This window comes from Phacochoerus africanus, chromosome 9, assembly GCF_016906955.1.
Source record: "Phacochoerus africanus isolate WHEZ1 chromosome 9, ROS_Pafr_v1, whole genome shotgun sequence".
Lineage (NCBI taxonomy): Eukaryota > Metazoa > Chordata > Mammalia > Artiodactyla > Suidae > Phacochoerus > Phacochoerus africanus.
Genome location: NC_062552.1, coordinates 24,102,182 through 24,125,573, shown reverse-complemented (window position 1 = coordinate 24,125,573; position 23,392 = coordinate 24,102,182). Strand labels below are relative to the sequence as shown.

At 53.0% G+C, this 23,392-nt stretch overlaps 2 protein-coding genes across 6 annotated transcripts; one reads left to right on the top strand and one right to left on the bottom strand.

Moving 5' to 3' along the window:
* Positions 1–1,199: 1,199 nt before the first annotated feature.
* DHX16 (DEAH-box helicase 16) lies at positions 1,200–18,648 on the top strand. Of its 3 annotated transcripts, XM_047797588.1 has the most exons (20): positions 1,202–1,614; positions 3,363–3,613; positions 3,949–4,111; positions 4,396–4,452; positions 8,782–9,036; positions 9,209–9,412; positions 9,489–9,680; positions 10,321–10,431; positions 10,565–10,680; positions 12,875–13,085; positions 13,253–13,351; positions 13,461–13,613; positions 15,319–15,459; positions 15,582–15,744; positions 15,848–15,966; positions 16,081–16,148; positions 16,856–17,018; positions 17,106–17,267; positions 17,497–17,670; positions 18,421–18,648. In XM_047797588.1, exons 1-20 carry the CDS (start codon positions 1,408–1,410, stop codon positions 18,547–18,549), a joined length of 3,138 nt encoding a protein of 1,045 aa, XP_047653544.1. In that variant the 5' UTR covers positions 1,202–1,407; the 3' UTR covers positions 18,550–18,648. The 3 variants fall into 3 exon arrangements, with proteins under 3 accessions (XP_047653545.1, XP_047653544.1, XP_047653546.1); XM_047797589.1 differs by lacking the exon at positions 18,421–18,648 and having other exon boundaries at positions 1,200–1,614; positions 16,856–17,032; positions 17,157–17,267; positions 17,497–17,659; XM_047797590.1 differs by lacking the exons at positions 1,202–1,614; positions 3,363–3,613; positions 3,949–4,111; ... (2 more) ...; positions 9,209–9,412; positions 9,489–9,680 and having other exon boundaries at positions 10,365–10,431; positions 10,576–10,680.
* Positions 18,649–18,697: 49 nt separating this feature from the next.
* Positions 18,698–23,346, bottom strand: C9H6orf136 (chromosome 9 C6orf136 homolog). Of its 3 annotated transcripts, none has more exons than XM_047797623.1 (6): positions 23,086–23,346; positions 21,398–21,799; positions 20,292–20,380; positions 19,918–20,118; positions 19,064–19,133; positions 18,698–18,988 (listed from the first exon to the last, which is right to left on the bottom strand). In XM_047797623.1, exons 1-6 carry the CDS (start codon positions 23,155–23,157, stop codon positions 18,875–18,877), a joined length of 948 nt encoding a protein of 315 aa, XP_047653579.1. In that variant the 5' UTR covers positions 23,158–23,346; the 3' UTR covers positions 18,698–18,874. The 3 variants fall into 3 exon arrangements, with proteins under 3 accessions (XP_047653579.1, XP_047653580.1, XP_047653578.1); XM_047797624.1 differs by having other exon boundaries at positions 21,398–21,606; positions 23,086–23,342; XM_047797622.1 differs by lacking the exon at positions 23,086–23,346 and adding an exon at positions 22,779–23,042.
* Between the last annotated feature and the right edge of the window lie 46 nt (positions 23,347–23,392).

The following is a 23,392-nucleotide window of genomic DNA, read 5'->3' as shown; positions in this document are numbered from 1 at the left end:
TCTGAGATGCCAGGGGTGCCTGGGGTTCATTTTAGAAACAGAAAACAGTGATCCAAGAAATCAATGATGTGGAGCTACCTGTGACTGTTAATTGGAATAAGAAATGTTTTGTTTCCCAACAGTTGTGTCTGATAAACTCGATTAATTGTAAAAGTATGAAGCGGTATCAAAAAGAGGTCAGATAGCAAAGTCAAGCAACAAGTTCTGCTTATTTAAAATTAAGCAGCGCTTGGAGTTCCTCGCTGTGGCGCAGCAGAAACAATCCGACTAGAAACCATTGCGGTTTGATCCCTGGCCTCGCTCAGTGGGTTAAGGATTTGGCGTTGCCCTGAGCTGTGGCATAGGTCCCCGACGCGGCTTGGATCCAGCGTTGCTGGGGATGTGGTGCAGGCCGGCAGCTGTGGCTCCGATTGACCCCTAGCCTGGGAACCTCCATATGCCGCGAGTATGGACCTAAAAAGCAATGAAAAATGAAGTTAAGCAGACGGTGGAGTTCCCTGATTCGAGCGGGTGAGGATCTGGCCTTGTACTGCTGTGCAGCAGGTTAGATCCTGGCACAGAGAACTTCCAAATGCCTTGGGCGTGGCCAAAAAAAAATTAAGTAGCCACTGATCGATCTCTCAAGCTGTCAGGAAAGAAAAAAAAAAGCAAAATACATTTTGTGCATTAGTTTGGAGATCTTCTAAAATAACTTTCTGAGAAGGCACCTGAGTTTTTTCCTTCAGATCCCAAATTTCTTCCTGCCTAGAGTCCTGCCTTATGCTTAACCTATATTCATTTCTGCAGAAAGTATCAGTCCTAGCAAAGGTCACTCCTAATCAGCACCGGCAAATCTGTAATAAGTGGACCGATCTTCTAATTTGAAATGGACTTTACCGCCCTCCTGCAAACACACACTCACAAACCTTGCGTTATTTTTGGTTTCATAGAATTTACATGTTTAATTTACATGTAAATTTCCCCCTCCCCCACAGCCTCTGTAAATTCATCACGGGATTCGTTTCGGATTTGATTTTTGCTATATCCCCGGGGACTGAAACTGTACCTAACGCATATTAGGATCTTAGCATTTGCTGAATGAAATACCTACAAATCACCAACAGCGGGAGGGCAGAGAGATTAACTAAGGGAGGAAATGAAATTTTTATCCCGAGCTTCGCGTACAATTCCGCGAGATTTGGGCCCGTTCAGCCACCGTAGTGCTTAGGCCGGAAAAGTGGGACACTTCCGGCCTCCGCGGTCCGGGAAGATTGCTTTGGACTGTCAGCAACCGAACCCCGAAGTGCTAAGGCAGCTTCTTTGGGGAGGAGAGGTTCCGGCCCGGGGCTCCAGGCCTCCGACCCGCCCGGTCGCCAGCGTGGCTGCTGGAGATACTTTCAGGACCGGGAATAAGGAGCATAGGTCGCCATGGCGACGCCGGCTGGGCTGGAGCGCTGGGTGCAGGACGAGCTGCACTCGGTGCTGGGGCTGAGCGAGCGGCACGTGGCCCAGTTCCTGATCGGTACCGCACAGCGCTGCGCCTCTGCGGAAGAGTTTGTGCAGCGCCTGCGAGACACTGATACCCTGGACCTCAGCGGGCCAGCACGGGACTTCGCCCTGAGACTCTGGAACAAGGTGCCTAGAGGGGCGGGGCCCCGGCGTGGGAGAAATAGGAGAGGGGGTGGAGCAGGAAAGGGGTCCCCAGGTTGTTTGTCCCAGTGAGGCTGGGCTGGACGCGCGTTTGGAGAATGAAGTTAACTCAGTTAACAGGCGTTTATCCTTTGTCCGTTATCGCCTGCGGGTTGAGGACGGCTTAAGTACGTTGGGTTAAGCGGTGTAGAGCAGTGTTCTCAAACTTTTAACAGGTGTAGGATTTCTCTAGGGCTTTTGTTAAAATGCTGCTTCTAATTCAGTAGGTCTGGAAAGGATTCTTCGTTTCTTCATTTCGAAATCTAACAAGTTTCCAGGTGATGCTGATGGTCCACAGACCACACCTTGGGTAGTGCGGTTATAGAAGAAATGTGTGGGGAGTTCCTGTGGCGGCTCAGCGGTAACAAACCCGACTAATAGGACACAGGTTCCATCTCTGGTCTCACTCAGTGGGTTAAAGGATCCAGTGTTGCCGTGGGTTGTGTAGGTAGCAGACACCGGCTCAGATCCTCCCTTTCTGTGACTGTGGTTCAGGCCGGCAGCAATAGCTCCCATTAGACCCTAGCCCGGCTGGGAACTTTACATGCCACAGGTATGCCCCTAAAAAGAAAAAAGAATGAAAGTATTGAGCTTGTTTACAGGATGGCAGATAACCTGATGCATCCGTCCTACAAGGTGCTTAGTGAGAGATGAAATTAGAACATTGTGATGTGAGGGTCAGGGCTTTTTGTTAATCTGTTCACCACTGTATCCTTGGAGTCTGGTACAGTGCCAGGTACGTGACAGGCTTCTGCAAAACAATCCTTGTCAGTTTGTCAGTCCTTGTGTAGGAATGACATTTTTTTTTTTTTTTGTCTTTCATCTTTTCAGGGCTGCACCTGCACCATATGGAGGTTCCCAGGCTAGGGATCCAATTGTAGCTACAGCTGCTGGCCTACACCACAGGAGCGTAGGATCTGAGCCACGTCTGTAACCTACACCACAGCTCTAGGCAACGCCATATCCTTAACCCGCTGAGCGAGGCCAGGGTTCGAACCCGCATCCTCATGGTTGCAAGTCAGAGTCGTTAACCACTGACCACGACTGGAACTCCCTTGTATAGGAATGACTTAGTCATTGGGAAGAAGGGAGGCAGAACAGTTGAGAACTGTTTGAGAATGTAAACTCCATGAGGATAGGGATTTTTCTCTTAATGTATCCCAGTATCCCTAATGCCTAGCAGTGGGTGCACAGGACAGGCTTTAATGAATGTTTGTTAAATGAATTACTGAAAAGAAGTTTAGAAGCTGAGCGGTCCCATTCAGGCTGGTGGGCCTGGTGCAAGGTCTTGGGGAAGGGAGAGAATGAAGGCCAGTTGAAGATCAAGTTACTCCTGGAGTTCCCGTCATGGCTCAGTGGTTAACGACTCTGACTGGCAACCACAAGGATGCGGGTTCGAACCCTGACCTCGCTCAGTGGGTCAAGGATTCATGAGCTGTGGTATGGATCATAGACGTGACTCGGATCCTGAGTTGCTGTGGCTGTGGTATAGGCCGGCAGCTGTAGCTCTGATTGGACCCCTAGCCTGGGAACCTCCATATGCCTCAGGTGCGGCCCTCAAAAGACCAAAAAAAAAAAAAAAACCAACAAAAAAAACCCCCCCACAAATTGCTCCTTAAATTAGGAGCAGGGCTGAGTAGGTGGGCAGGGATCGGGAGTTGCCCACATTCCCTTGTCTTCTCCTCTTCTGACAGGTCCCACGGAAGGCAGTGGCAGAAAAGCCAGCTCGGGCAGCTGAGCGAGAGGCCCGAGCCCTGCTGGAAAAGAACCGATCCTACAGGTTGCTGGAGGACAGTGAGGAGAGCAGTGAGGAGGCTGTAGGCAGGGCCGGGAGCAGTCTCCAGAAGAAGCGGAAAAAACGGAAACACCTCAGGAAGAAACGTCAGGAGGAAGAGGAGGAAGAAGAGGAGGAAGAAGTTCCTGAGAAAGGAAAGAAGACCACAGGGTAAGTCAGAAGTAGGGTGAGAGAGGAGTTCCTATTCTGGTTCAGTGGTAACCAACCCGACTAGTATCCATGAGGACACGGGTTCGATCTCTGGCCTCAATCAGCGGGTTGAGGATCCGGCATTGCTGTGAGCTGTGGTGTAGGTCACAGACGTGGCTTGGATCCCGAGTTGCCATGGCCGTGGTGTAGGACCCTTAGCTTGGTAACTTCCATGTGCCATGGGTGCGGTGGCCCTAAAAAGACCAAAAGTGGGGGGTGAGAGAGGATGGGGCGGGTGGATAATGGGACAGCAGGCCTCAGGATGCCCTTAGCTAATCCTCTGGGCTGGGTTGCAGGGGGAGTAAACCACAGACGGAGAAGCCAGAGTCGGAGGATGAGTGGGAGCGGACAGAGCGAGAGCGCCTTCAGGACCTGGAGGAACGGGATGCGTTTGCGGAGCGGGTTAGGCAGCGGGACAAGGATCGAACTCGCAACGTCCTGGAGCGCTCAGACAAGAAGGTTTGTAGGAGCAGCACGTTCCATAAATCCCCAGGAAGTTGCGTCTGAGGTTTGGTGTGATTGCAGAAAGTGACCTTTCGGAAGACAGGAGCTGCCGCCAGTGGCGTCTTCCGGCTGAGAAGGCTCTCTGCTGGACCTGTAACCACAGAGAGTCCTCAGTGAGGGGGGACATTTCTTTGTGCTGGAGAACACCTGACTGAGCCTGGGGATTCTAGAAAGAGAATGGGTGTGGGGACTTTGGGCCTCACAAAGTCCTCTCTGGGCCTTTTGCCTTCTTCTCCTAGGCTTATGAAGAGGCTCAGAAGCGCCTCAAGATGGCTGAGGAAGACCGGAAAGCCATGGTGAGTCCCAGTGCCCAGGAGACAAAAGGAAAGTCTTTCTGTTCTGTTTTTTTTTTTTTATTTGTTTGTTTGTTTGCTTTTTTTATTTTTATTTTTTAAAATTTTTATTTATTTATTTATTTATTTTTGTCTTTTTGCTATCTCTTGGGCTGCTTCCACAGCACATGGAAGTTCCCAGGCTGGGGGTCGAATTGGAGCTGAAGCCACCAGCCTACACCAGAGCCACAGCAACACGGGATCCGAGCTGCATCTGCAACCTACACCGCAGCTCACAGCAACGCCGGATCGTTAACCCACTGAGCAAGGGCAGGGACCGAACCTGCAACCTCATGGTTTCTAGTGGGATTCGCTAACCACTGCGCCACAACGGGAACTCCCTGTTTGCTTTTTTTAGGCGGAACCTGAAGCATATGGAGGTTCTCAAGCTAGAGGTCTAATTGGACCTGTAGCCGCCAGCCTACATCACATCCACAGCCATGCAGGATATGAGCCACATCTGCAACCTCCACCACCCCTCATGGCAATGCCATATCCTTAACCCCCTGAGCAAGGCCAGGGACTAAACCTGTGTCCTAATGGATACCAGTTGGGTTCATTAACCACTGAGCCATGATGGGAACTCCGGGAAAGTCTTTCTGATGGGACAGTTAGGGGTGGGGAGAAGGGAGGCAGAGGAAGTACAGTGGGGCTGCTGACGGAGTGTTGGGTTACTCTCGGGGTGGGGTGTTGGGTGAGGAGGGGGCTTGATAGACAGGAGCCTACTGAGGGGGGACTTAAGTTGTAGAGGGAAGGGAGTGGCCCATACACCCTCTTTGACTCCTTAGGATCAGATCACATTGTGTATTAGGGAAGTGTGAGCTTTCCCTGTTCTTGGGACCTAAGGACATGTTGGGAGTTCTCATGGATACTAGTCAGATTTGTTTCCACTGAGCCACGATGGCAACTCCGTTGGCTTTTTTCTTGAACGATTTAGAAGTATTAGACATAATGGCATTTTATCGCATCAGCATGTACCTGGTAAGAGTAAGACATTCTCTAAAACCAAAGTGCCATTGTCAGACCCAGGAAGATGATTCTCACATATCAACTAAGAACCTGCCTACGATAAGATTTCCCTAGTTACCCCAAAATGTCTTTAATTACTGCTTTTTCCAAACTGGAATCCAGTCAAGGGTCATGCATTGCATTTGGTCGTTAGGTGTCTTCAATTTGTTTTTTTCCTTCCCTCTTCCCTCCGCTTTCCTGACTTTCAGTTTCAACTTGCACCATGTCCTACATTCCGGATTTATCTGATCCTCATCTTGTGGTTTTAAGTTCCCCCAGGTGCGCACATTAAAGTGGAAACTGGGGAGTTCTTGCTGTGGTGCCACGGGTTAAGGATCTATCTGGCTTTGCCACAGTTGTAGCGTGGGTTGCTGCTGTGGCCCGGATTCGATTCTTAGCCCAGGAACTTCCATATGACATGGGTATGGCCAAAAAAAAAAAAAAAAAGTTGAAATTGGGTTTACACCTTGCTTAGACTCTGATTAAACAGTTGTGGTGGCAACACCTGTTGGGTGGTGATGTGCCCTCCACATCGGGCTGCCATACTGTCCAGCTGCCTATATCCTTCCTACCAACAGCCTTTCAGCTGATGGTTTGGCAGTCACTGCTAATCCTTTCCTGAGTCACTTATTTCACAGAGGATTGCAAGACGGTGATTTTTGGGTTCTGACATTCCTTCCACTTTTTTTTTTTGTCTTTTTAGGGCCGAACCTGTGGCATAGGGAATTCCCTTGCTAGGGGTCGAATCAGAGCTGTAGCTACCGGCCTGCACCACAACCACAGCATCGCTGGATCTGAGCCACGTCTGTGACCTACACTATAGCTCACGGCAACACCAGATCCTTAACCCACTGAGCAAGGCTAGGGATCAAACCTGAGTCCTTGTGGGTACTAGTCGGGTTTGTTACCACTGAGCCACAACGGGAACTCCCATTCCTTGCTGCTAAGGAAAAGTTCTTCTTTATATAAAAAAGCTAGTCAGGAGTTCCCCTTGTGGCACAGTGGAAACAAATCCCACTGGGAACCATGAGGTTGTGGGTTTGATCCCTGGCCTCACTCAGTGGGTTAAGGATCCGGCATTGCTGTGGCTCTGGTGGAGGCTGGTGGCAACAGCTCCTAGTAGACTCTCTAGCCTGGGAACCTCCATATGCCGCGGGTACGGCCCTAAAAAGGACAAAAGACAAAAAAAATAAATAAAAAAACCCAAAGCTAGTCAATAAATGTGGAAGGGGGAGTTGCCTGGCCTTGCTCAGTTGGTTAAGGCTCTGGTGTTGCCATGAGCTGTGCTGTAGGTCACAGTCATGGCTCAGATCCCGAGTTGCTATGGCTGTGGTGTAGGCCTGCAGCTGCAGCTCTGATTTAACCCCTAACCTGGGAACTTCCATATGCTGCAGGTGCGGCCCTGAAAAAAAAAAAAAAAAATCAGCAAGGAATGAACTACAATTCCTTCTTAAGAGGAAGGGCAGGAGTTCCTTGGTGGCTCAGTGGCTTGAAGATCTGGCCTTGTCACTGCTGTGTCTCAGATTGCTGCTATGGTGTAGGTTTGATCCCTGGCCCCAGAGCTTCTGCATGCCATAGGTGTGGCCAAAAAAATCCTTTCTAAATTATAATGTTATAAAATACTTGGCTGCTCAATAATTTTTTTTTTAATGGAGGGCAAATGATTTTCAGAGTAAATAGTTTTGTATAATAATCACTTCACTGGTACAAATTTTTTATCCACTTTATTCGTATGTGTGTCACATTGGGCTCGTGAATTTTTACTTCTCCCTGTCTTACAATTGTATATCACTATTCCTTTTGATGCTCAAATTGCCCTATTTCTTGCCCATGTTTTATTTTATTTATTTACTTTTTGTCTTTTTTCTAGGGCCACTCCTGCAGCATGTGGAGGTTCCCAAGTTGGGGTCTAATCAGAGCTGTAGCCACTGGCCTACGCCACAGCCACAGCAATGCAGTATCTGAGCCGCATCTGCGATGTACACCACAGCTCACAGCAATGCCGGATCCTTAACCCACTGAGCAAGGCCAGGGATCGAACCTGCAACCTCATGGTTCCTAGTCGGATTCGTTAACCACTGAGCCATGACGGGAACTCCTTCTTGGCCATGTTTTAAAAAGACATCCATCTGCCTTACCCATCAGGCCGAAGGAGTATTTGATTATGGTTCTCAGATCTGGTCATGAGCATAAACTCCATTTTAAGTCTTCATAAAACAAACAAGAAAAGCCAAGCAATTGAGTAGAATCAGGGCCCCTAAGGAGCGGTGATGGGGTTTTATTCCTCTAGCAGAGGAGGTTGTTGTGATCACAGGAAAGATCATGTAGCCACAGTGGGAGGGCTTATGGTTAGAGTTGAGGAAGGCCTTAAGCATGTGGCCAGTCTTCTATCATCCACTGGTGTCCTGAAAAGCCTCCATTGAAAGGAAACAGGAACCAAACCACCCATTGTCTGAGGGGGAGGGGTTAGGCCCCGAGCTAAACATCCCTCCTTACATTTGGCTTCACAGAACCACTCTGATGCTGTACTACCAACCTTTTTGTATAAAGTTTTTATTTTTAGGGCCACACTTGTGGCATCTGGAACTTCCTAGGCTAAGAATCAGAGCTGAGGCCGACAGCCCACACCACATCCACAGCAGCGCGGAAACACCAGATCCTTAACCCCCTGTTCGAGGTCAGGGATCAAACCTGCATTGTCATGGATACTAATCAGGTTTGTTACTGCTGAGTCACGACAAGAACTCCCAACTTATTTGTGTATAATTTATTTTTCCCTTTTCCCCAAACTACAGTCATTTGATTCAAGACCAGGGAGCGTGTCATTGGGGTGGAAGAGTACCTATTTTTGGCTTATCCAGTGGTTTCCAGTTGTCTCAGTTGTTTTCAGTTAAAGACCTATCCTTCCAAATGCTGGTATCAGTTGTTTCGTTTTCCCCCTTTCCACTAAGTTGAATAAAATAGCGAGAGGAGACTATAAAAATGCACATCATTGCCCTACCCCTGGGCGATACCCAGACTGGCCAAGATGGTGAGGCTGCCCGGGAGGCCCAGCCCGCTGGGTCCCACTGCTGGAGGGCAGCGCCTGGGGGCCAGCATGCAACTTTCAAAGGGGTCCAGTTGGGCACGTCATCCGTCGGGTTGCTCTGTGCAGAGGGAAGGAAGGTGGGGGACACATCTTTAGGGTCTCGAGCCCGCCTGACAGGGAGGCTGTCCTCAGGGTGGGCAGGGAGCAAGGTCCCTCTTCCAGCCAGAGAAGGTCCTGACTGCCGTGTGCCGACCCAGGTTCCTGAGCTGCGGAAGAAATCCCGCCGCGAGTACCTGGCCAAGCGGGAGCGCGAGAAGCTTGAGGACCTGGAGGCTGAGCTGGCGGACGAGGAGTTCCTCTTTGGGGACGTGGAGCTGAGCCGACACGAGCGGCGGGAGCTCAAATACAAGCGGCGCGTGCGGGATCTGGCCCGGGAGTACCGGGCGGCTGGGGAACAGGAGAAGCTGGAGGCCACCAATCGCTACCACATGCCCGAGGAGACCCGAGGACAGGTGAGGCGAGGGGGTCCCCAAGCCGGGGTGGGGTGCGGGGAGCAGAGGTTTCCAGGGCCTGGGGGTGCTTGGCTGGCCCCTGCCTTGCCTCGCACCGTGGCCAGGCTGGCGACTGGGGGTGGTGGACCCTGGGGAGGGAGCATGGCTGTCCTCACGTCCGCCTCTCCCCCAGCCCGCACGAGCTGTGGATCTCGTGGAGGAGGAGTCTGGAGCCCCTGGGGAGGAGCAGCGGCGCTGGGAGGAGGCCCGCCTCGGGGCAGCGTCCCTCAAGTTTGGGGCCCGAGATGCGGCCTCCCAGGAGCCCAAGTATCAGCTGGTGCTGGAGGAAGAGGAGACCATCGAGTTTGTCCGGGCCACTCAGCTCCAGGGCGACGAGGTGAGAGGGTGAGCCGGGCGTCCTGTGGAGGCTGGGGAGCCGGCCCGAGGCTCACAGCCCTGGTCCTCCTTCCCAGGAGCCGGCAGCTCCCCCCGCCCCAACCCAGGCCCAGCAGAAGGAGTCCATCCAGGCCGTCCGCCGCAGCCTCCCCGTGTTCCCCTTCCGAGAGGAGCTCCTGGCCGCCGTCGCCAACCATCAGATCCTGATCATCGAGGGCGAGACCGGCTCGGGCAAGACCACCCAGATCCCGCAGTACCTCTTTGAGGAGGTACCGGCAGCCCTGTCACGGCTCCTTAACGCAGCGTTTTGAGCAGTCGTTTACCTTTTCCTCTGCAGTCCTTTAGTCTTTTTCACTAACTGGTGAGGTTCTTGAGAGTTAGGACCGCCCCCCTCTCACCTTTCTGTTCCCACTTGGGGCCACATTGTCAGTGCCTGCTAGGCATTCAGTATTTTCACATTGTAAGGAGGTGTAGACGGATAGATGGTGCTGTGTGGGTGTGAACACAGACCCCTTCCTCCACCAGCCCGGCCTCCACTCTTCGGCAGGGCCAAGAAGCAAGGAGTGAAAAGACTTGTTTTCCTGCCTTTTCTTTTTTTTTTTTTTTAAACCTTCCTTTGTTCTCCATTGCTTTTGGGGCTGCCCAGCCGGTCTGTCCTCTTCCAGCTCAAATCTCGCAGAGCCCTGAACCTGATGACCCAAAGGGTTGGGACTGCCAGGCTGGGCGAGGACCCCTGGGTAGACCCTGCATCTGCCATCCTATGCGTTTGCCCTTCTTGTCTGGTTTTCCACTTCTGTCTGTTCTGCCGTTTCCCCTTCCCTGCCTTGGCATTTATAACTTTGCTGAATTGCTGGGCTCCAGCAGCATATTTAGCAAGGGGAAAACCTCCTCGTTCTGCTTGTCGTGCAGGGTTACACACAGAAGGGTATGAAGATTGCCTGCACCCAGCCCCGGAGGGTGGCCGCCATGAGCGTAGCTGCCCGAGTGGCTCGGGAGATGGGTGTGAAGCTTGGGAATGAGGTGAGATCTGTGGGGACTGAGGGGCGAGGGGTGCCCACGCTGCCCGCAGTCCCCCCACCCCCACACTGGTCCTACCCCTTGTCCCCTAGCTCTCCCCTCAGGGAGCACCAGCCACTAATGGCCCCCTCGACAGGTCGGCTACAGCATCCGCTTTGAGGACTGCACGTCAGAGCGAACTGTCCTGCGCTACATGACAGACGGGATGCTTCTTCGGGAGTTCCTCTCTGAGCCTGACCTTGCGAGTTACAGGTACTGCACAGCCCCCTCGTGTCCCACAGGAGGCGGTGCCTCCTCCACCTCCCCCCACACCCACCGTGACATCTCCTGCCGCCTCCCCATCAGTGCCTTTCCTTCAGCTCCTTAAGTTTCTGGCTTTTCATTACTTTCTTCCCACCCGGCCACTTTGGCCATTGTCTTCTCTTCTGATTTATCTACCAGTTCTTACGGTTTTTTGGTTGTTTTGGTTTTTATGGCTGCCCGCATGGTATGTGGAAGTTCCCAGGCCAGGGATCGAATCTGAGCTGCAGCTGTGACTTGTGCCATAGCTGTGGCAACACTGGATCTTTAACCCACTGTGCTGCACCAGGAATCGAACCTGTGCTGTCGCAGAGACAATGTCAGATCCTTAACCCGCTGCACCACAGTGGGAACTCCTATCCACCAGTTCTTTTTTTTTTTTTTTGGCTGAGTCCATGGCATGTGGAAGTTTCTGGGCCAGCAGTTGAACCTACAGCACAGCAATGACCTGAGCCACAGCAGTGGCAACGCCAGATCCTTAACCCACTGAGCCATCAGGAAACTCCACCTGTTCTTAAATCTTTATGGTTCAAACTGTCCTAGCACTGAGATGGGACCGGAGGGCAGAGAGGCTGCCAGAAAGCCTTTCCCACCCTCCCCAACTGTTCTCAGAGTTCAGAAAACCACTAGGATGGTAGAGTGGTGTTGTGGGAGTTTGAGACTCCACGTGAGGACCACTTGCAGAAACTTAGAATGTTCAGCTTAGACGGGAAAACTCAGGTGCTCTGGGTCCCTGTAAATGTGTGAAGGGCTGTTCCATGGGAAAGGGTCCGTAGAGTGGCAGAGATTGCAGGGACTCTCGGAGTGGCCCAGCCCCAACCCTTGTGCCTCAGGCCCACGTCTGGAGTGGCTTGGTCTGTGAATAAGGAGTTCTCAGTGCTACCCTTGGCCAGGGTGGGGTTGGATGAGCATGTGTTGTGGGGGAGAAGTGATTCACAGATGGGGTGGGGTTGGGGTCAGGCCAGCAAAAGCACTATGTGCCTTTTTAGCTCTTAGGAGCCTGGGGATTTCTGGTCCTGGAGGATCCTGGTGGAGCAGGGGGACAGACATGATTTGGTCCTTCATATCCCTTGGAGAAACCTCTGAGAAGCCATGGAGGGCCTGCCGTGGCGAGAGTGTTCGGGGTGTGGGCTTTTCCCATCAAGCCAGGCCGCTTTGTGAAACGGCTGAGGACTTGACTGTCACTGTTGGGGTTAGACACGATGGTTGAGGTTGGGGGTGAGCTCCTGTGGCCTTGGCAGGAAATCCAAAGACTAGAGGCAAGGAGAAGGATGGTAGCCCATGCAGAGCTAAGTTACATAGAGACCAAGAAGCCTGCAGAGCCCTCTAAGGCTGGGGTGGGAGGGCTTACCTGGCCCCCCTCTCTCCAGAAAGAGGCAGCAGGGCCCACAGAGATGCACAGTAGCTGCCCCACAGGATCCTGGGAACTTCTGGGCTGCTCAGATCGTGGTGGCTCAGGTCTAAGTGTTCCTTCCCAGCCAGCCTGGGAGCCTAGCCTTATTCAAAGAGGCTTTGCCTTACTGTTTTTTCTCCTTTAAATTTCCAGATACCTTTGGGAATTTCTGTTGTGGTGCAGTGGAAATGAATCTGACTAGTATCCATGAGGTTGCGGGTTTGATCCCTGGCCTCGCTCAGTGGGTCAGGGGTATGGCGTTACTGTGAGCTATGGTGTAGGTCACAGATGCAGCTCAGATCCTGCTTGTCTGTGGCTGTGGTGTAGGCCAGCAGCTGTAGCTCCAATTGGACCCCTAGCCTGGGAACTTCCACATCCCGTGGTTGTGGCCCTAAAAAACAAAAAGCAAATAAACCATAAAGACAGATAGCTTTCTGTCTGCTGACTTCAAGAGACTCTTGACTCTAATCCAGACCAGATGTCTGACTTGTCCTGGCCTTGGCTTCTAGCCTCCAGATCTTGGCGGCTGCTGTCTGCCCAGGCTGGGACACGTAGCAGACCACGGGGGCCTGGGCTTCTCTAACTTTCTGTTGGTCTGGCTTAAGTGGGATAATTGGCTTCTGCTTGGAGCCCCCTCCTCCCACATTTGCCCTGGCCCTTTGCTTCCATCTGTTCCTCTTGTCTGGGGACCCCAGTGTCACACCCGCGTTGCCCAGCGCCCCTCGCTCACTGCTGCCCCCGTTTCTTCCCCAGCGTGGTGATGGTGGATGAGGCCCATGAACGGACTCTGCACACAGACATTCTTTTTGGATTGATCAAGGATGTCGCTCGATTCCGACCTGAGCTCAAGGTCCTGGTGGCTTCAGCCACACTGGACACTGCCCGCTTTTCCACCTTTTTTGATGATGCCCCTGTCTTCCGAATCCCTGGACGCAGGTTTCCAGTTGACATCTTCTATACCAAGGTGCCCCTCGGGGAGAATGCGTCTATGTGTCAAGGCGGTTGGGGGGTGGGGGGTGGGGGATGGGAACCCCAAGGGGACCTGGGATAAAGTGTTTGCTGAGCTGGGAGGAGGGGAAGAGCTTTGCCTTAGCAGGTGGCCTTCCTGTGACCCTGCCTCCTCCTCCCCAGGCCCCAGAGGCAGACTACCTGGAGGCCTGCGTGGTGTCGGTGCTACAGATCCATGTGACCCAGCCCCCCGGGGATATCCTGGTGTTCCTGACAGGACAGGTGTGTGATGTGGGGGAGGGGCTCACTGTGTGTACCCACAGGGAGACCAGGCTGGCTGGTCGGCCTCCCGTGACTCTGGGACCCCTTGTATTCCCCACCCCAAATCCAGGAGGAGATCGAGGCTGCCTGCGAGATGCTCCAGGATCGCTGCCGCCGCCTGGGCTCCAAAATCCGGGAGCTCCTGGTGCTGCCCATTTATGCCAACCTGCCTTCCGACATGCAGGCTCGGATCTTCCAGCCCACGCCCCCCGGGGCCCGAAAGGTCAGTTGGAGAAAGACGTGTTCTTCACCCCTCTGCTTCACGCAACTAGTAGTGGAAAGGGAAGTAGGTGCCTGCCCCGTGCAAGGCGAGTCCTGGGCTCTGCTGCCGCTGCGAGGCCCAGTGGCAGGCAGTCCTCTGCCGCGGGAGCTGGAGGGGGACTATGACTGAAACCGGGAGATGGCCGAATGCACGATCCGGAAAGCGAGCGTGGTGGGTTGCAGCGGAGCAAGGAGGCCCCTGGTGTGCAGGGAGCTGGGATTCCATCTGGACCTTTCGGGAAAGTGGCGGGGAACATCAGAGGAGGACCTCAGGTGTGTGTGAGGTCAGAGTGGTCTGGCAGGCTCATGGGAGGTTGACACGGGAAGCAGTGGGAGACAGGCTAAAAACAGCTCTGGACAGAGGGTAGAGAGGGCCTTTGATGGCAGGTGGAAGAGTGTGGACTTTAGACCAGTGAGTGGCCATCAGAGGATTTTGAGAAAAAAATGTAACTTTTATTCAACAAATATTTAAAGAATTTCTCCCATGTTCCAGGTGCTGTTCTAGGGGATGAGGAAACAGTGATGGACAAAGCAGAGTCGCTAGCCTCAGAGGGTTTAATCTAATGCAAGTTAGGAGACATGGACACTTAAATACCTAATGTCAATTTGTGACAAATGCTCTGGAGGGATTCACTGTGTCATGGGAAGCTGGAGGCTGGCTCTGGGGCAGTGGGGGAGGAATGGCAGGACGGTAATGCCCTTAGGGGGTAGGTCAGGCCTCTCCCTCTGATAAGGTGAGAGTGAAGCCGGGGGCCTGAACCAGGTGAAGGGAGGGAGCCAGGCTGATATCCGGGAGAAGAGTGAGCCCAGCAGAGGGAAGAGAGCTTGTTCGGAAGACTGTGCTCAGCAGTGGGCGAGGTGGGGGGGAGCATGGAGCCCTGGTGCCAGAAGCTGAGATTGGAAGAGTAGCCAGGGCCTGGAAGGTTCCAGGCGTGAAGGGGCTTAGATGTGATTCTCAGGTGGGGAGGGAAGCCCCTGAAGGATGCAGGGATCGGCACAACAGGCTCATGTTTTGAAAGGACTCTTCCGGATGCCATGTAACCAGGGCTAGGAATAGAAGCAGAGACTCATGGGGGGCTGTTTTGGGAAGTAACGTGTGAAGGTGAAAATGAATGTGACAGTGGGGAAGGTGCAGCAGGACCCTGACACCCCCAGCCCCACCTCTAAAAAAACCCCGAACTCCCTTCCTGTCTTTTTGGAAACTTTTTTTTTTTTTTTTGTCTTTTTAGAGCCGCACCTGCAGCATATGGAGGTTCCCAGGCTGGGGGGTCTGATCAGAGCTGTAGCTGCCAGCCTATGCCAGAGCCACAGCAACGCGGGATCCAAGCCGCTTCTGCGACCTACACCACAGCTCACAGCAACACCGGCTCCTTAACCCACTGAGCAAGGCCAGGGATTGAACCCGCAACCTCATGGTTCCTAGTTGGATTCATTAACCACTGAGCCACGATGGGAACTCCATCTTTTTGGAAACTTTGCATGTTACGCCCTGCTGATCCCCACATCTCCCTCACCCTTCTGCTGGCCTTGTCCCCCTCTCCTCACTTTGGCCCAAAGCCCCTCAGCTCCTGCCCCTTATCTCTACGTGCTCTGCATCTTGGAGAATTACTTTTTCTGGGTAACTAGGCGGGTGGGGCTCCTGAATGACCCCACATCCTCTTGCTCAGGTGGTCGTGGCAACGAACATTGCGGAGACCTCGCTCACCATTGAGGGCATCATTTACGTGCTGGATCCAGGATTCTGTAAGCAGAAGAGCTACAACCCCCGTACGGGCATGGAATCGCTCACCGTCACACCCTGCAGCAAGGTGGGCCTGGGCTTGAGCCCACGGAACAGCCCAGCTCAGAAGCGGTGGGGGCTTCTTAGAGTAGGGGGGGTCAGCGGCCCACACCCCCCGACTTCTGCAGACACATTGTTCTTTCTTTCCAGGCCTCAGCCAATCAGCGAGCTGGTCGGGCAGGGCGGGTGGCTGCAGGGAAGTGCTTCCGCCTGTATACTGCCTGGGCCTACCAGCACGAGCTGGAGGAGACCACAGTGCCTGAGATCCAGAGGACCAGCCTGGGCAACGTCGTGTTGCTGCTCAAGAGCTTAGGTGACCGGCATCCCCCTGGTCCTCCCGAGAGCACGGTGGGTGGGGCTGGAGGCCCTGGGCTTTGTGAGGGGACTCTGTTCTACCCGCTCACATCTTTCCCCAGGGATCCATGACCTGATGCATTTTGACTTCCTCGACCCTCCGCCGTATGAGACCCTGCTGTTGGCTTTGGAGCAGCTGTACGCGCTGGGAGCTCTCAACCACCTGGGGGAGCTCACCACGGTGAGGCTGGAAGGCAGCGGGCTGGGGCATGAGGAAGGTCGGGGTGACCCCTTGAGGGGCAGAGGGACACCTGAGGGAGGAGTGGCCTCAACTGGCTCTCTTTCCTCTCCTTAGTCTGGTCGAAAGATGGCAGAGCTGCCCGTGGACCCCATGCTGTCTAAAATGATCCTGGCCTCGGAGAAGTAAGCGCCCCCTCCAGCCGGGCCCCCAGCACACAGGCTGGCCCTACCTTCTGTCTCTGGGGCCATTTTTGTGATCTTACTTGCTCTCGCCACTGCATTATTCTGTAACAAATAACAAGTTATTCGATAACTCTTATGTCTCTTTTGAGGCCCGCAAAGGCAAGACACTGTCCTGTCTTTGGTTATGATGTCAGTAGGTAAGATTAACAACAGAAAACTTGGGGGCATGAAGGGAAGCAGAAGATTTCCATCCGTGAGCAGTGCTGAGCGAGGGCCGGTTTGGGGACTTACTCATTCCTAAGGTTTCCGACCGGAACACTTAGATGGAGCTGTGGAGGGCCCACCTTTGAATGCCGTTTCTCTGCCATGGTTGAGGTTCAAGGTCATTACCTGAGCGTGACGAAAGTGCTGTAATGCCCACCGTCTCATGGTGGCAGCCTCAGGGGTCCCAGGCTTTCCTGCCCCCACCTCCCACGAGAGCACTCCTGTTACTGTTTAATCTGCAACTCGACCCTTACCTCCTTGACCCCCATACTGCTGCCCCTGCCACCAAAATCATCTACTCTCTGATTTGTAGTCATTAGCCCATCCTGTGGTCCCCCTGTGGGGACCTCACTCACCCAGCGATCCCCCACCCCACCCCAGTGCATCTGTTCCTGTTTCGGAGTCTTGCTTTGGGCTCTCACGCTTTTCCCTTCCTGCCCCAGGTACAGCTGTTCAGAGGAGATCCTGACAGTGGCTGCCATGCTCTCTGTCAACAACTCCATCTTCTACCGACCCAAGGACAAGGTCGTCCATGCCGACAATGCCCGAGTCAACTTCTTCCTCCCTGGTGGGGACCACCTGGTTCTGCTGAACGTTTATACACAGGTCACTGGGCTCGGGTGAGTGGGACCCGGGGACTCTGGTCCTGCCATCTACCTAACACCCCCTCCCAACCCTTAACTCTGTTTACAGTGGGCTGAGAGTGGTTACTCTTCCCAGTGGTGCTATGAGAACTTTGTACAGTTCAGGTCCATGCGCCGAGCCCGGGATGTTCGGGAACAGCTGGAGGGGCTCCTGGAACGTGTGGAAGTCGGTCTCAGTTCCTGCCAGGGGGACTACATCCGTGTCCGGAAGGTCAGCCTTTCTTTAGTCCACTGTTGTCCACCACTTCTCTCTCCTCTACAGCCGGAGAACGTGCCCCGTCCCCCGTGGGAGGTGTGCTCTTCCCCGGCTTTCTTCCCCAGTCCGCCGTAGGGGCCTTCTCAGTGGCTTCTCGTGCGCGCCTTACCTTTCCAGTCCTCCCAGAGCCTGAGGGTCCCTGCCTTTCCCATCGACTCCCTTCCCTCTCCTGCCTGCTCCATAGGCCATCACTGCCGGTTACTTTTACCACACGGCACGCTTGACCCGCAGCGGCTACCGCACAGTCAAACAGCAGCAGACAGTGTTCATTCATCCCAACTCTTCCCTCTTTGAGGAACAGCCACGCTGGCTGCTCTACCATGAACTTGTCTTGACCACCAAGGAATTCATGAGACAGGTGAGGGGACCTTGCCCTGCCCGGGCAGGTGGATTGTGTGGGAGATGGTATCCTGGCAAGCTAAAAACCCAGGTTCAGTTTGCTGGGCCTGACAGAGAAACAGAAAAGCACACTGGTTTAAGACAGGATAAAATAGAAAGGCTTCCCTTACTACTGGCTGTCTCAGCATCTACTAAGATCTGAGAACTGTATTCATTCACCACGTATTTGAATGGCTATTGTCTGGGTGTTGGAGGTGCTGGGGTGCTAACAGTGCAAAAAGCAGATGGTGGCTCTGTCCTGAGTGTCTTGAAGTCCAGGCTTTTGTTGAGGGGTAGCCTACTTGTGCTCTTGAACAGAATGTAGAGGTGTGTCTTTCCTTGAATATAGAGTTTTAGAGCCAGGTAGCCTTTTCCCTAGCCATGCAAAGGGGAAAGGAGAAAACCTTTTTTAAACTCATAGCCATGGAGTTGACATTGTGGCTCAGTGGAAACAAATCAGACTAGTACTCATGAGGATGTATGTTCAATCCCTGGCCTCAGTGGGTTAAGGATCCGGCTTTGCCGTGAGCCGTGGTGTAGGTCGCAGACGTGGCTTGGACTTGATGTTTCTGTGGCTATGGCGTAAGCCTGCGGCTATAGCTCTGATTTGACCCCTAGCCTGGGAACCTCCATGTGCCTTGGGTGCGGCCCTTAAAAGCCAAAAAAAAAAAAAAAAAAAGTCAGAATCTAGGTTGGACAGAGGGAAACTCTGATTTTCTTCTCTTTCTAGGTATTGGAGATTGAGAGCAGTTGGCTTCTGGAGGTGGCTCCTCACTATTATAAGGCCAAGGAACTGGAAGATCCCCATGCTAAGAAAATGCCCAAGAAAACAGGCAAGACACGAGAAGAGCTAGGGTAATAAAGAGGGAATGTAAAAGAACAAACAGAACCTAACAGCAGCTCCTTTTCCTTATGTACATTATTTAATATCTACTAATAAAAATATTTTTGGAGTAAAGCTACAGGGAACTTTTGAGGTTCAGAAAAAGTGACATGAGAATTCGATCTCATATATTCACTTAGATTTTATTATTTACAAGTTAAATTACATAGCAGCTTTACACAGCATGAGATGGAAAGGAAAGAAGAGAGGAGGAAGGCGGCTCCTGAGGTTCTTGGCCACCTCCAGCTCCCGCTCTTGTGCGTAGCAAAGTCATCAGTGCTGCCTCTGCCCAGTTCCTGAATCAGTCCTTGGAACACAGGTGTAAGTTGGGTTCTGGCTCCGACAGCCCCAGAGCCACCAGGGCTCCCACTAGCAGCTTCTTCACAGGCGTTGGGGGTGAGTGTGAGGGCATCAGCTGCAGGGAGAAAGGTTAATGCCAACAGGTGGGATGTTCTACTCCGACCTTACCCCATCCAGCCCTAGGACTCACTTTGTCTAGGTGATGGCGACAAATGAGGCCATTGGAATTCAGGTAGAAGGTGGAATAGGCATCATAGGTCCTGAAGGAGGGAGAAGAGAGGCTCACTGAGCAAGATGACTGATCCCAAAGTTTGATTCAAGAATTAAACTAGTTGTTCCTAAACTCTGCTATGGATTAGGTCATTTGGGGGTCTTTTAAAAATCCTGAGGCCAGGTTGTACTGTGGCCCAATTAAATCAGAATGTCTGACACCAATATTTTTAAAAGATCCTTATATGATTCCACCGTGCAGCAAAGTTAGGGAACCATTGGTTTGGGCTTAGGATTCTACTCTGTGCCAGAAGTTTACCAGGGTTATGAGACACAACTTAGGAAACGGAACTGTCATTTGTTCAGTGTAAGAACCTGAGTGTCTACTATGTGCCACATAATGTACATGAAGAAACTGAGCCCAGAACCTTCCTAACAGACTCAAAGTCCCTGTTTTTTTCCTTCCTTTTTCTGTCGTACCTGCAGCATGTGCAAGATCCCAGGCCAGGGATGGAATTGGAGCCGTAGCTGTGACCTATGCCACAGCTGCCACAATGCTGGATCACACTGGATCCCTAAGCCACTGTGTTGGGCCATGGATCAAACGGGCACCTCCACAGAGACAAGCTGGATCATTAACCTGCAGTGCCCGAGTGGGGATGCCTCAAAGTCCCTATTTTTGTTATATTAAAATAGACTAAAACAAGATGGTGCCCTCAAGGAGCCTGTAGTCAACTCAGGGAGGGTCAAGGATGGTCTAGGAGAGTAGACCTGAGATTCCTAAAAGGTTAAAAGTAGGAAACTGTAGGGTGTTTCTTTTCTCACTTCTCTTACCGGTAAAGCTCTTCCTTGTCACGCTTATAGAAACGCAGAAAGAGCAGGTGGATGGGCAGCCCCACAAGCCGCCAGCGGGCTTGCAGGGTCCAATTCTCAGGGTGGCGGGTGAGCTGTAGAACTTCCAACCGAAGTTGTGCAAAATAGTTCCAGGCCAGGAAGCGGCAGAGGGTCAGTGACAGAATGTACCATGTCCGGCCCCTGGAAGAAAGGGATGGGAAAGAAATCTCATGATAGCAGAATCTGAAAACCAAACTGGTCTGACAGAGGAATGAGGGACAGCTGTGAGAAGCAGGCTGGGACTTTCTCTAATGGATGGAAATGGCAATGGGGCCTTTTCCTCCCCAAGGCCCTCCCCGTTCACAGATTCTCACTTGGTACGCATGTTCAGGATCTCATTGATGAATTCCACATCTGAAGAGTAGAGGGTGTAGTCGTGGGAGTGAAGGAAGAGATTGGGAAGCTAGGTGAAAGAAGAGGGCATCAGAACAGCAAGAAAGATAATACAATCCTGTTTCTCAGTTTTCCACATTTAGTGGTTCCTAAATATTCCTGAGTGAAAGGCCATCTCATACCATGTTTAACTTCCTTAATCCAAACAGGGGCATCTTTCCTTGGGAACTGTTTTTTTGTTTAGGGCCACACCTGTAGTATACATAGGTTCCCAGTCTAGGGGCTGAATTAGCCGCTAGACTACCCACGGCCACAGCCACTTGGGATCTGAGCCACGTCTGCACCTGCATCACCACTCATAGCAATGCTGGATCCTCAACCCATGGAGCAGGACCAGAGATCAAACCTGCCCTCATGAATCAAACCTCACAGACACTAGTCCGATTCATTACCCCTGAGCCACAACAGGAACTCTGGGAAGTGTTTAAAACATATTTCTTTCTTTTTTTTTTTTTTTTGTCTTTTTGCTATTTCTTGGGCCACTCCCTCGGCATATGGAGGTTCCCAGGCTAGGGGTCGAATCAGAGCTGTAGCCGCCGGCCTACGCCAGAGCCACAGCAACGTGGGATCCGAGCCGCGTCTGTGATCTACACCACAGCTCACGGCAACGCCAGATCGTTAACCCACTGAGCAAGGACAGGGACCGAACCCGCAACCTCATGGTTCCTAGTCGGATTCGTTAACCATGCGCCACGACGGGAACTCCTAAAACATATTTCTATGCCTGCCTCATGGTTCCAAGAAAGAATTCAGTTGACCAACTCCCTGTTTTTAAGAATACCTATATCCCCTCCCATTTTGGATAAAGACTACTTTTTTTGTTAACGGCTACACCTGCAGCATATGGACGTTTCCAGGCCAGGGACTGAATCCAGGCGGCAGCTGCGGCATCACCAGTACCTTTAACCCACTGCACTGGCCAGGCTTAAACCCACACCTCCACAGTGACCCCAAGCCACTATAGTTGGATTCTTAACCCACTGCACCACAGCAAGAACTCCTAAAGACTGCTTTTGACCCAACTTACCTCTTGTCTCAGTCTCTCATACATGATAGCCAGGTGCTCCTCCATACTTGGATCTCCTGAAGGAGTGGCAGGGGAAGGGTGGGCGGTCCCAGGGGCTTGGAAAGGTATCAGAGCCCCAGGACAGGGGAAGGGAGGTCCCTCAAATAGGCTCCTAAGCCCATCCAGGCAGCCGCTATGTAACTCGGGTCCTGGTCCCTCCTCCACCTGTCCTGGGGGGAGAACCACCCATGGTGAGGTGAGGGCTTGGACCTGAGGGAGGGGTAGTGAGGGAGCTCGGGGAAGAGGCTGGGTGGGAGGGCGTAGCGGTGGGGGAGACCAGAGAAGAGGCAAAGATGGAGAAATGGTTGTGGTGGAGTGGGGCCAAAGGGGTGGGAATGGTAGAGCCCTTGGAGAAAGCTGGTCCTAGGGAGGAGAAGAAAAGGGAGAAAGATAAAAATGCAGCTACATAATGCCCCTCCATCCAAACTGCCCGTTAACACGCTTCCGATCCCACTTGCTCTTCCTGACACGAGATGGAATCACTAGAGGAAAAATTCATCTCCATCTCTACTTAAAACAAGAGGAAACACTTTCTTGTGACAAAAGTACAAATGCCTCTCCCAAACATTAGCAATTAACTTTAAAGATTTCAACACTATTTGGGGGCAAGTTTGCCTCTCTTATAGCAAGAATCCACATTTGAAGAATGACCAAATGAATGAATTAACAGGTCTCATGGATAAAATGATGTGGCCTGTAACACAGCTCCACGAGTGTGTGAGGCAGATGTATAGAGAAAAGAACATCCAACTGGAACTAGGAGACTTGAGTTCCAATTCTGTATGCAACCTTCAGGCACTCTCATTCCCTAAGCCTGAGTTTCCATTAAATGTCCTATAAACGAGAACTGTGAAGCCACAGAGTTATTATGAGGACTACATGAGATAATAAATATAAATAAAACTGCCTCCTGTAAAGCAATATATAAATGTAAGCTCATCATCTGGGCTCCTCTAATGACACGGAAAAGCCCAGGAGACTGTTAAAGGCTGGATGGACCTGGTTTACTGACGGTGAAACATCAATAAGGGGGAGGTTACCCCAAATCAGGCCTAAGCTCCCAAGGAAACCCCTAGGGGTCTCATTATCTAGGGGGGGACGGGCGGGCCGCGCAGGTACCTCCGTCCCCGACCGTGTCCCGGTGGCGCCGTCTCCGCCGGGGGCGTGGCCATCTTGCCCGCCCAGGCGCAGGGGCCTGAACCGGGTCCACCTGGGCCGGCCTTCCCGCCGGGACCGCTATCCGGGTGCAAGATGCGCGGGCTGCACAGCGCGGCCCGCAGGTCCGTCTGGTCGGCTCCTGGGCGGCAACGCGAACCTCTCCGCCCCCTGCCCTTCAAATCACCTCCAGACACAGGTAACCGCAGACACGCGGGCGAAATGCGGGCGAGCCCCGCCGCCCCAGCTTCAACCCCGCCTGCCTCCGTAGACCCGGGAAAACGCGCAGCCCATTGCGCATCAGGGCTGGCGACGCCAACCTCGCGTCCCCGCGACCCCTCGCCCCTCCACGCGCCGCTGGGCACAGGTGGGAAGGAATAGTGGGACGTCACCGCGCCTGCGCAGAACGGGACGCGCGCTCCGCCCCGGCTCTGAGGAGGGTCTCTCCCCGCCCCCTCCTCTTCCCTCCCCTCCCGCTTCCTCTCTGCTCTCACCTGGGGACGAGCCTGATAGGCACGGAGGCAGGAGCCGAGACGCCGGGCCGCCCCCCGGCTGGGCTGGTACATGATCTTCCGGGAGTGGAGAGAGCGCCTCTGGTGTCCGGTCTCCGGCCTCCTCACAGGGGTGAGCGCGCCCCGGAGCCGGCTTCTTGAAGGGGAAAGGAGGGGGGGTGAGGGACTGAGGGGAGGGAAACCGAGATGTTGCGCGCTTGCGCACTGCGGCGGGTTCCAGGGAGGCGGTGAGGCGCTGATCTGCAGTAAGTGCGCCTGCGCTAGCCGGATCGGAGGCTGCCTCAAGAGC

Bases quoted from the DNA above. Each gene is read 5' to 3' on its own strand.
- DHX16 (XM_047797588.1), top strand. From the start codon at position 1,408: ATGGCGACGCCGGCTGGGCTGGAGCGCTGGGTGCAGGACGAGCTGCAC. The intron at 3,614-3,948 runs GTAAGTCAGAAG...GCTGGGTTGCAG, and splicing joins AAAGGAAAGAAGACCACAGG to GGGGAGTAAACCACAGACGG. The intron at 15,745-15,847 runs GTGACCGGCATC...ATCTTTCCCCAG, and splicing joins GTTGCTGCTCAAGAGCTTAG to GGATCCATGACCTGATGCAT.
- C9H6orf136 (XM_047797622.1), bottom strand. From the start codon at position 22,892: ATGCGCAATGGGCTGCGCGTTTTCCCGGGTCTACGGAGGCAGGCGGGG. The intron at 20,119-20,291 runs GTGAGAATCTGT...CCTTTCTTCCAG, and splicing joins ATCCTGAACATGCGTACCAA to GGGCCGGACATGGTACATTC. The intron at 18,989-19,063 runs GTGAGTCCTAGG...TTCTCCCTGCAG, and splicing joins GTCGCCATCACCTAGACAAA to CTGATGCCCTCACACTCACC.